This window comes from Alligator sinensis, unplaced genomic scaffold (genome assembly GCF_000455745.1).
Source record: "Alligator sinensis unplaced genomic scaffold, ASM45574v1 scaffold1621_1, whole genome shotgun sequence".
Taxonomy (NCBI): Eukaryota; Metazoa; Chordata; order Crocodylia; family Alligatoridae; genus Alligator; species Alligator sinensis.
Window position 1 is genome coordinate 328,221 of NW_005843006.1, and position 11,805 is coordinate 340,025.

At 42.1% G+C, this 11,805-nt stretch overlaps 1 protein-coding gene across 1 annotated transcript in view; it reads right to left on the reverse strand.

Annotated features, from left to right (window-relative positions):
* CRB1 (crumbs 1, cell polarity complex component) overlaps nucleotides 1-11,805 on the reverse strand; it is a 129,145-nt gene that overhangs the window by 87,358 nt on the left and 29,982 nt on the right. The window contains exons 4-5 of the mRNA XM_006036703.1: nucleotides 8,584-8,723; nucleotides 6,576-6,758 (exon numbers count right to left, since the gene is read on the reverse strand). Of these exons, the coding sequence (XP_006036765.1) occupies nucleotides 6,576-6,758; nucleotides 8,584-8,723 (323 nt within the window). The remainder of the gene's footprint in view (nucleotides 1-6,575; nucleotides 6,759-8,583; nucleotides 8,724-11,805) is intronic.

The following is an 11,805-nucleotide window of genomic DNA, read 5'->3' on the forward strand; positions in this document are numbered from 1 at the left end:
GTATCTCTATCTGATAGGGGTGTGCAAAATGGACCGTATTCAATTTGGATCCCGATTCAGCCCAAACCAGGGACAGTGATTCGATTCATTGATTTGGATCACTGTCTCCAATTCGATTTGGCTGAATCCAAATCTGAAGATCCTATGCTGATTTGGAGAATTAGCGATTCAGCCATAGACACAGTTTTAAATGTTTTTTCTACATACCTTGAGGTACCAGGTACATGAATGATGCGATGCTGGGGGCAGATGCAGCATCCCACAGGAGCACGGCCCCCCCGTGTGTGCTCGGTATGTAGGCAAAACATTTAAAGCTGTGTATCAAATTGAATACGATTATATCCAAATCGCTGAATCTTTCCGAATCGATTTAGAGGGTTCCAATTCAATTTGAACAGATTAAAGGGTCTCCTGATTCTCTTTGGATTTGGAGGTACAGCCACCAAATCAGGCTGAATCTCTGCGAATCAAATCATGGATTGAAGCTTGGCACAGCCCTACTATCTGCCCGTCCCACTGTGTGTGAAATGCAGTTCTGTTTGTTCTGACTTATATTTTTTTAATGAGACATCCACCAGGCATTTGGATGAAAATAAGGCATAAGCACTTTAGAATGTTGAAAAATAGGCCTAAAGCAATACGCCTAATTCACATGAAATCAGTAGAAGTTTCTAGGGGCTCAACACTTTTGAAAATCAAGCCACATATTTAAGTGTCCAAACCAATGACGATGTTTATGATAGTGGCTCACTATCAAAAATGTGCTATATTCTAGAAGCCCATATTGCATGTATTGGCACACTAATAATTAAATAGCTGTGCAATAGACCTAGATTTTGCTTGTGCCATTTATAGGTATGAGGGTATGGGCAAGTATGTAGTGCTGCCTAGATCATAGAACGGAGAACAGCATTTATTATTATATGATGTTGATTCTAATATTATAAAAGCCTTAATCTGTCTGTCTGTCTCTCCATTATACTTATTCACACACTGATTGGCTGACTGAAACAACCAATCAGAGTGTGAATACAATGTTGGGACAGGAGGTGGCGGCATGGCGGCGTGCCACCATGATGGCAGGTACACAAGAAATGGGGAGGTGAGGCTGGGGCAGCTGGCCTTGCCTCCCCCACCCTGCCCTGCTCCCTGGAGGCGGCAGCAATGGAGTGGACAGAATGGGGGTGGAGGGTAAAACCACTGGAGCTGGCCTCGCCCCCTGCCCCTTGCTCCTTGGAGGTGGCAGCGCTGGTGCAGAGGGGAGCAGGCTTGGGCTGCTGTGGGGGAGGGCAAGCCCACCCCTCCCCCTTCCGTTGTTGCCACCTGCAGGGCCGATGTGGGCCAATGCAGCAGCGGTGGGGGGAGGAGCGGGTCTGACATGGGGGGGAGGAGCAGGCACACCGCAGTGGGGGGGAAGAGTGGTCCTGGGCTGATGCAGCAGCAGCTGGGGGGGGGCCCCCACGTTGGGCTGGGGCCCACTCTTCCCCTCCCTCTACTGCCACAGTGGGGAAGGAGGGAGAAGGCCTGGACCCCAAGCAGCAGGAGGGAAGCGGGGAGTGGCCCCAGATGGGGGCAGTGGCATGGGGCTCCATCCCTGCCCACTCCCCCTCCCCCCCGCATCATTCTTGATGGGCCATTGGCTAGTTAATGCATAATGTCATAACTGTACATTGGTAGTGCTGAAGTCATGTTGTTGCTGTGGTGGGGTAGGGAATATGATAGAGGCAAGAATTCTTGTGGGTGATATCTTTTACTGGACCAACTGCATGGTTGTGATAGACGTAGACAAGTTTTTGGGTATCACAGTACCTTTCCTCAGGTCTCCTTGGCCTCTGAGTCGATCTGCAACTGTGACTGCAAGGTCAAATGGATCTGAGTCAGGGTATTGAGATACCCAAAAACTTGTCTATGTCTATTACAACCATGCAGTTGGTCCAAAAATAGGAAATAAACTTCATTTTTGCAGAGGGAGCTGGAGATGGAAATCTGTTCTTAGGTCCGTGAGAGTGTCTTTGTGAATTGTTCTGAGTTGCTCTTAGATGTGTGGATCAGGTAGGATTCCTTCCCTGGAGGTATCAGATGACAAGCAGGGAGGTTAGAACATTTCCTTGCTGCTCTGCAATGAAGTTCATAATCCAAAAAAATTATCTTTTTCTGCAGGAATCCTACCTGATCCACACATCAAAGAGCAGCTCAGAGCAACTCACAAAGACATTCTCATGAACCCAGAGGGACAGATTTCTATCTCCAGCTCCCTCTGTGCAAAAGTGAAGTTTATTTCCTACCTATGGGGACTTTAATTTTCCCAGAGCCTGGTGAATGGCTTTTGTGCCCAAAAGCTTGCAGAAAAAAGATAATTTTTGTGATTTGCTAGTTGGTCTAATAAAAGGTATCATTTCTGAACCAAGAGTTCTAGATTTTTGCATTTCTTTTTGTCTCAGACCAACACAGCTATGAAGGAAAAATCATAAGACAAACTTAAAAATCAAGAGATTTGGTATGTAAATCACGACAGGCTATTTTTTATCTCTGTGTGTGTGTGTGTGTGTGTGTGTGTGTGTGTGTGTGTGTGATGGTAGTTATTTGTAAAGTTGTGGGGGGCTGTGGGTGTGTGTGTGGATTTTGGAGACTTGGGAGGTTGGGGGATCCCTGCATACCCTGGCAGGATGTGGGGTAAAATGTATATTTAAAAAAAAAGTCAAACAAAGTCTACATGACCACTAAACTAAAACATCATTCCTTTTGTGTTATATGTTTATGGTGATCCCATGCATCTGAGTAATTTTTTTAAGGCAGTTGTTTTATTTGGTGTTGTGTGTGGCAAAAATGAGTAGTTAATTTTGACATTGTGTGTTGTGCTTGATTTATTAATGCACCGTATAAAAATTTAACAGGTCTATTTATTTTTTGATACACTCATGTTTAAAATGGGTGTGGGAGGCCTTCAATTTTCTGTTTTCCCAGGACCCAACGAACCTTAATCTCCTCTGGCTGCTGCTAGTTGTCCCCAGGGAATGCCTGTGTCACGCACTCTTTGGCAAGCAGCAGGTTATCCTAAGTGGGGTAGGGGAGGCTGCCACAGCCTTACCTGGGGGGTTGGAGGCCTCCTGAGGCTGCAGCAGTGGCATCCCTGCCACTCAGAGCCTGGCTGGCAGCCAGATTGTGGCTCTGGCTGGCCAGGCTCTGGTTTTGAACGGTGCATGCTGCCCCCTGGATATCCAGGGGTCAAAAAAAACCCTGTGCTGCTCCCCTGCAATGCAGAGAACAGCTGAAGGTGCAGTACATTTTTGGCACCAGATACTACATGGCCGCACTCGTCTATATGCGGCCAATGAGTACTATCTATCTCACCTGTAAATATATTTCTTAGTGAGAGTAAAGATAGTGTATTCTGAGTCAAAGTACAAGGCCTGGACACATAACAAGTTATTTCTGATGTCACTTACATCAGTTTTGTACAAATAAATCACATCATGATTTGGGGTGGGCAGACAATCAATTATCTTGGGAAGCTGCAATATTAAGTCCTATTTCAGTGTCTTGTCACTAAGGTGTGGGAAATAGCCTATTTGCATTGAGCAAAAAGCTACTCTAGAATAACTGTGGACACATCATAAACTCTGGTATCACTTGCATTCATACAGTTTTACTGCTGTTTTTTATTTCTTGGGGTAACTACAATGGTGGCACAGGCAGAAGTGTAGCTCCCCGCTGTAACTCAAAATGCTTTGCAGGAAGTGTTCTCAGTTATAACGATCCCCCAGACCAAACAGAAGTTCACTGTTGGTTCCAGGGGGTAGGGGAATCTAGCTGCTGGCTGCCAGCCTGCAGCCTGATTTCCCCCATCAATGACTCTCCTCCCTCCTATCCTATCCCTGTTTTCAGAATGGGAATGGGGAAAGGGAGCAGAGGGAGCTCATTCTAGAGGTTCCCCAGCCAGTGCTGGTGAGTGGGGTGGCTCCAGTATACCTGTCTGACCTTCTAGTGGGGGCTGAAAACCCCCCAGACCAAATTCCCTATGCTCCTTTCCCCCTCTCTCATTCTGAAAACTGACAGGCTTGGAGGCAGTGCAGACACATGTTACAGAAGACGTTCTGTTTTGAAGCATCTTCATCTGGACCCTCAGTTTTTCACTTGATTGGCCATTTTTGAAGTGGTCTGCAGGCATGCACTTCTGTTTGGTCACAGCTATAGACTGCTTTCTGTGGCCAGATTGGGCAAAAATTATCACTTCTGTCTGTGCCCTGGGGCAATTTATAACTGATTCTAGTTAATAGTTCTAATAGTTAAACTGGTTTAGGGCTCGACATTGTGCATTACTCCTTGTATATACCACTATAAAGCCATTAAGAAATGTGTATCCAGGCTCTAAATAAAGAAAACAAAACACATGAAGTTAATGGCTGAGGAAGGAGAGGAAGAGGAGGGATGTGAGTTAAAACAAGGAAACACAAGATAAGTCATATGATAGAGCATAGGACTTTTAAAAAGTAGTCCAGTAGGGGAAGAATAGGGAGCAAGGATTGCAAGTCAGTTATGAAAAGCAAGGGAAAGAATTGAAATGTTAAGAGACTTGGGATAATAGTGTGGGTGCTTGATGCACAGGGAGAGGAATACCATTAGCATACAGGGAAGCCTCATGTCCAGGGATCCTGGTTTTCTCTGATTTAAAAAAAACCCCAATTTTCGTTTAAAAAAAAAATTAACTTCAAATCCACATTTTTCCATGATTTAAATGAAACACCAGTAACATATAGATGTATATATAGTGGTGTTTCATTCTAATTATGGAAAAATGTGGATTTAGAGTTACTTTTTTTTACCACAAATTGGGGTTTTTTGTTAATAAGAGAAAACCAGGATCCCTGCTCATGTCACACCCTCTGAGAGAGAACAAAGTGCAAGGACATTGTTTGGTAACTGGATAGGGTGGAACAGTTAAAGAGAAATGATGGAAAAGAAACATACAGAATCTCATGATTGCCCTGTGGAAACATTCATCCAGAAGCCCAAGATAGAAAGAAAGGTAGTAGAAGAAATATTTTCTGTACCTGCTAAGTCATAGAGGTTACTACCATTGGAGTATGGAAAATGTTATAAACCTCAGGAGGTGAATGGAAGGAGAAATTGACAACTAGTAAAATTCATCCCTTTTATTTAAAAAAAAAAAACCCTCAGTTTTTTCTCAGGGGAAATAGAAGAATTGAGTTAACAGGGTCAGACTGTAGAACAGATCCATAGCTTTATAATGCTGGGCTGGCTTTTTAAAAGATTAACATGCTAATTTAACACAAATCTCAAGACACTTAACTTTCTTTTACTGGATTATGATTATTACTAACACTGATAGATTTTTATGCTACTGACTTATGGTTTCCTTTGGTACTACTTTTCATTTAAAAACCTGAGTATAACCAGTGCATAGCCTGTCAGATTTATTAACAGAGCTGCATTTGTCCTGCTGTTAAGGGGTGTTTCCCTTGGTGCCTAGGTATCACTATATTGACTACATTAGAAGCCTTGAAACAGAGACTGAAAACTTGGAATGTAGATTTATACTTTGTCTGATTTACAAAAATGCATCATAATTGCTCTCGTTATTTATGGACTATCAGAAGTATGCATAGTGAAACTGGAACACAGGAGAGAAGACCCTGCTTGAAAAGTGTTTGCAGTGGCCTCCAAGTAAATGTGACATGAATTACAGTGTGTGAAAGGACATGACATGACATGACATGACACTTTTCTCTCTCTTTCTTGCAACATGGATTAGTTTCTTTTCACACAGTGGGTGTGTCTACACCAGATGCTTCGAGCACAGTAGACTAATTGTACTGCGCATTAGCACAGTGGGCAAAACCTGTGCTAAGGCACTAATGTGCAGTAGAATTAGTCTACTGTGCATTAGCATCACCAAAAAAAGCATGCACCAGCGCTAATGCACAGTAGCACCAATTACAGCACATTAAGGTAGTATCTGTAATTACAGGTACTAAACTTAATGTGACATAATTATGTTGCATTAATGAATGTGTAGATGTGCCCAGTGTGTAATTAACTTGTGAAACTCATGGCCATCAGATTTTTTGGAGGGTGACAATTTCAGCAAGTTCAAAAGGGGATTGGACAGATTCATGCAGGATAAAACTATCAGTGAATTAATTAGTGAATATTAAATATGATTGTTAGGGGGAAACAAATGGGAAAGGGCCAAGAGACAGTCTGGACAGGCCCTGCATACATACTCTTCTTCTTAGCATCCTCTGCCACTGAGAGCTATAGGATACTGATGTGGCCTGATGCAGGATGGCATCTCATCTGTTCCTGTGGTTTAGATAGCATGCTTAGAGATTGCTGGTAACATGCTAACCTTGCAATTTGTGAAGCAGTGCTCTTTCGTTTTTATCAGTATTCCATAAGTGTTTTTGTTAAAATATATTTACTGTGACCAGCAGGGGGACCCTTTGCACTATGACATATATTCAACACGTAAGTATGTTCAAATGATTCGTTTACATTGGATCCAGTGGACCCTGTCATATATTATGTCTTTAGTTTTTACAAAGAGAGCTTACCTGTAAAACCTGCTTTACAGCTGCACACGTAGCCTGATGCTCTGTGGTAGCTGAACTCTGGTGGCAGCTCTGGAATAGCTCCATACCAGGTTACCCAGGACTGCTCCACACATTCACTTTCATAGAGGCAAGGATTACTGCTGCATTCATTTATATCAGTTTCACAGTGGGAACCTGTATATCCTGCAGAACAGCAATCAAAAGGAAGTGTTTAACTCAATCTTGTAAAACTTATGAGTTTCCTGGGATATGGAAACTGCTGTAAGGCAAGAATGGAAGTTTTGATTTGCATAACATAACCCATGCCTAAGAGAATATTATTCAGCCTTTAATTTCTCATAATTCTTCAACAAGAATGTGTTGCTGTCAAACAATATGTGTAATTAGTAAGACCAAGATTAACCTGAATCAAAATTCTAGATTTGAAAATATTTAACTCTTCAGAACTAGGAATATACTTGGATCCAAACATTATAATGTGCAACACTGGAGCCTGGGACTTGAACTCTTAACTTTTGGGGGGTTCAAAATATTCAGTAAAAATTCTATTGTTTGCTTTTTTGACAATTTTTCTTATTAACTACATCTTCGGGTCCAAAATTCTACAGAAAATGGAGGGATAGCATTAGAACACAATATTCCCCATTACTATTCCAACCTTTTCCCAGTTTTTAATGTTTCTTTATATGTATGCTTGCTCATTTAGAAGTTGTTGTACGGAAGGGTCTTTTGGGGAAATAGCTGATCTTTTGCAATCACTGTTATTTTATTGTTGATAGTAATGTTATTGTTGGTCCAGTTTTTCAAGTACATCATTTACACCTTAGTAAGAAGCATGTAGTATATGCAGCTTCCCCCCCCCCCCCCCCCCAAAAAAAAAAACAAAAAAACAAAAAAAAAAACCCTTGGAGCTGCCAAGCTGAAAAGGAAAGAGAAAAAAGAAAGACCCCTCACCTTTATACCTGAGTTACAGTTCAATTATTCAGAAAACAAGTGGGCATACAAAAGAAGAAAGATGGTGATTAAGGCACAGGCCTGGGAATCAGGATGCATAGATTCTCTTCATGGCTTAGCTGCAGGCTTCCTGTGTGACCTCAAACAAGTCACTTAAATTATAACTGCAAGTCTCTTTGTGTGAAAGATGAGGATAACAACACTTCTTATTCACAGTGTCAGTTAAATATTTTACTACTCATGAAGTGTTTTTAGGTCCTTGAGTAGAAAGGAGTTCAGAAGTGTAGACTTCGTATTTCCAAAACTTCTGAATACCAATAATTCTGTATTATGATTAGCTTAATATCTGTGCTCCAACTAGGCTGTAACAAGCAGGATAAGAATCTACTAATGTGTGGAGTAACTGCAACGAGGAACAGTGCCAGTGTCCTGGTTAGAGATGCAGCTGAATATGAAGTCATTCTTCAGTTTAGCAGGACATGATCCTTTGAATAAGTACAGGAATCTGAAACTGTAACCTGTCTCTGTCTCAGCTTAGAAGAGCCGACCCTCAGGGGTCTCAAGGGAGTTTGGTTTCCAAAATTCACTTCTTGCTCAATTTTATTTTTAGTTTAAGCATTCAACATTTCACATGGAAGCCCCAGGGTTTTCATTTCAATCAAAAAGTCACATTTATGAAGACTAAGGAACTGACAGCAGCAGCAGCAAGAGCAGTCCCCATGTCACATGGACTGAGGGATTAAGCACACAACCAGGAAGCAGACCCTGAACTGTAGTTCCCACTTGCCAATGACTTAATAACACTGAAACTTGCACATAAGGAAAAGGCCATTATACCTGTTCATTTCTTCTACACATAGGAACAGACTCTCAGCAGGTGGTAAGTAATTAAGTGTGGACCTGGCTAATAATGGGAAGTGAAGCCTTTCCAACACTGCTTGCAGAAAATATTTTAAGATTAGGTAGGTAGATGTTGTCTTCATATTCGTGGAAGGGTGGGAAAATTTCTGCTCTAAAGGAAAAGAGCATACTTGTAAGAGAATACAAGGCTTACCTGGCCAACAGTGGCATGTGTAATTGTCAGCGTCATCGTCACAGGTGGCATTGTTATGACATGGTTGTGACCAGCATAATGGAATTAAGGTCTCACAGTGTAGGCCCATGAATCCTGTACTGGTACAATTACAGCTGTACCTACAACAGAGTACCAAAGTTTACTCTAACTAGCAGTTAGATGACTAATAGCAATCTTTTCTTCAAAATGGAAATGGTTTCTGTAGCACTTGAGCTGAGACTATACATTCACAGTGTTCATGCAGGGTTGTGTTTCCTATTGTGTTGTTACTGACACTGCTGGAAATGAAAAAAAGCTGTTGTTATTTAAAAGCATAGTCCTTTGCAAGTCTAACTGATTAATGTTTTATGCTGTCAGTAGAGATTGTTTTCCCAGCTCTTAGGTGAATGATTTTCTGGTTAAAACATTGGACCCACTACTCAGAAGCCCTAGGTTCAATTGCTGGACCAACCATGAACTTTCTGTGTAACCTTGGAGGATCACTTAATCTCCTGTGTATCAGTTTCCCAATTGTAAAATGGAAATAATGATACTCCCTTTCTAATATCCTGTACTTACCTGCTATAGTGAAGCTGCAAGTCTTCAGGGCAAAGACTATTTCTTACAATGTGCATATATAATGGCTTCCACAAGCTCTAATTTGAGATGGGAGCTTCTACATGCTATTGTAATGGAAATAATAATTGGCTTTGGAGAAAGATTCAGTTGTTGAAAAGTGTTTTGGCTGATCCCAAACTATTTGTGAACTTGAACTGAATTTGGTATAAGTATTTTGGACCAAACCAATGCAAGGAATACATTTTAGAAATGTCAGAAATCTTGTTTTGTCATTTCTAGAATAAATTTGACCTGAAATATATATATTACATGTGGTTTAGTTGCCAAATGGAAAAATTAAATTATTTTCATAGCCTCAATACTATCAACAACAACAAGAAAACAACTCTTTATTTTGAAAATGATGGTACTATTTTAAATTTAAAAATAAAGTAGCTTGTATAAGAACATGTGTAGCAATAAACTGTGCAGGTAGCTGATAGTTTCTGATTTTTAATACACTGTGATGATTCTAGAAATGCTGAATGCGTCACAGTACACATACCACCTTGTAATCACATTGTGATACGTCGTGTCTCCTATGCTTATGGCATGATGTAATTAAATATCTAATACCAGACATGTCATACAACGAGACAAGCCTTTTCAAGGTTGCTGAATTATCATATACTTGTTGGGATGAACTTTTTTCTAATAAGAAAGACAATGCAGTTTTTGAAAATGAAGGAAATCTACTATAATAGATTAATTAACCTTGCTGATGACATTCAGTAATTCTATTATGCTGTTAAAAGCATAGCATTCTTCCTGAGCATAATCCTAGATGAAGGAGATCAATTTGTTTTCTGATTTCATGGTTTTAATGGTATAAGCTTCTTATTGGTGTAAACAGATGGAAAATAAGAACAAGAAATGCCACAGAACAAGAAAACAACAGAGCAGAATGGATTGTTCTGCAGTATTGTTTGTAATCATAACTAAAACAAAAATTCACTGGGGCAAATGTTATTACAGTGCGTGCAATATCACTACAATCAACTGATTCAGTTACCCATTGGAGTTAGACCAAGGATGAATTTGGTTTAATCATTTTAAATCTGGAAAGTAAAATGGGGTGAGGGGAACTTCTTAGATAAACTAAATAATTTTTACTCTAAGAAGATCAATTAAATAATTTTAATACTGGCAAAAACTCTGAGAAAGTCCCAAATTAGAAAATATATTTTTAATTAGTTTTTCAGGTGTTTCCTTGGTATGATTTCTATGGGTGAAGATTAACAGTTGGAGACAGGGATTGTGTTCCTTTTGATCCAGAAATGGAGGCAGAGCGATGAATTTCTATTTTCATTGCTTCAGTTATAAAATCTTCATGTGTCTCCATTTCTCATGTATGTTCAGGTGTTGCATGTTGCAATAATCCCCTGAGGGTCATGAAGAGTTACTGCAAGACAAGCTGTGAAAAGGGATTTAGTTTGCATAAGTAATCATGGGTGATTAGGGCATGTAGAGACCTAGTGATCTAACTACCCATACTTGCTAGTGTGGAAGACTGGGCTTTCTCAGTGTACAGTTCCAAGTGGTCCAGAAAATATATGAGAAGCTAGGGGTTTTTTTTGGCAAAATCTTTAACTGGACAAGCTATATAGTTGGGAAAGATGATAGATATGCTTTCAGGCACAACAGCCGCATCCAGATATAACAGCTGCATCCAAATGAGCATAGACATTTGGTTCCCTGGGGACACGTAGCAGTGGCACACCTTGTGCTGCTGCTGTTTGTCCCTGGGGAATGATTGTGCCATGTGCACTCTGGCACATGGCAGGTTACCTTGATGGGGTAGGGGAGGCTGGAGCCAGTAACTGTGCTGGCCCCAACAGCCTTACCTGGGGCAGAGGAAGCAACAGCCATGGTACTCCTGCAGCTGGGAGTCTGGCCAACAGCTGGAATTACAGGTTTCCCTCAATTTATGCTGTATATGTGTTCCCGAAGAATGGCGCATAAATTGAATTTGCGTAAAACCAACCCACTTCATAATGTAACAAATAGAGATAGGTTTCCATGGTGGTGAGGGAGGGAGGGAGTGAAGCTGGGACTAGGGAAGGGACGGTGGGGAGGGGTGCAGCTCCTGGGGCTGCACAAGGGAGCAAAGCAGAGAGAACAGAGCAGCACTCACCCCAGCCCCTGCTACAATGGCCAGCCCCAAGTGCTGGGAAGAGCCCAGTGCCACTGTTGGCCCCAGCCTGTAGCAGCAGCCTGCTGTTGTCCCACATGCAGATCCAGGGGCATGTGCTCCCCAGGAAGAGCCTGGCACAGACCCACAGCTCACAGCCCTCCCAGGGAGCACAGAGCAGCACAAGGCATGCCCGCCCACACTCACTGACAGTTCCCTCCACAGCTAGCAGTGACCACTCCTGGGGCAGCTGCAGCAGGGGCTACGGTGAGTAAGGACAAGCTGCACTGTGTCCCGTGCCACCCGGGGCTCTGCTTGTTCCCACTCACCCCAGCCCCTGCTGCAGTGGACCCAGGAACAGCCGACACCAGCTGCCTGCACGGCACAGCCCAGGAGCTGGGGTGAGTGGGGACAGGCGGAGCCCAGGCACAAGGGGACAGGTGGAGGATGGTGCAGCCCAGCGGCTGCAGGCA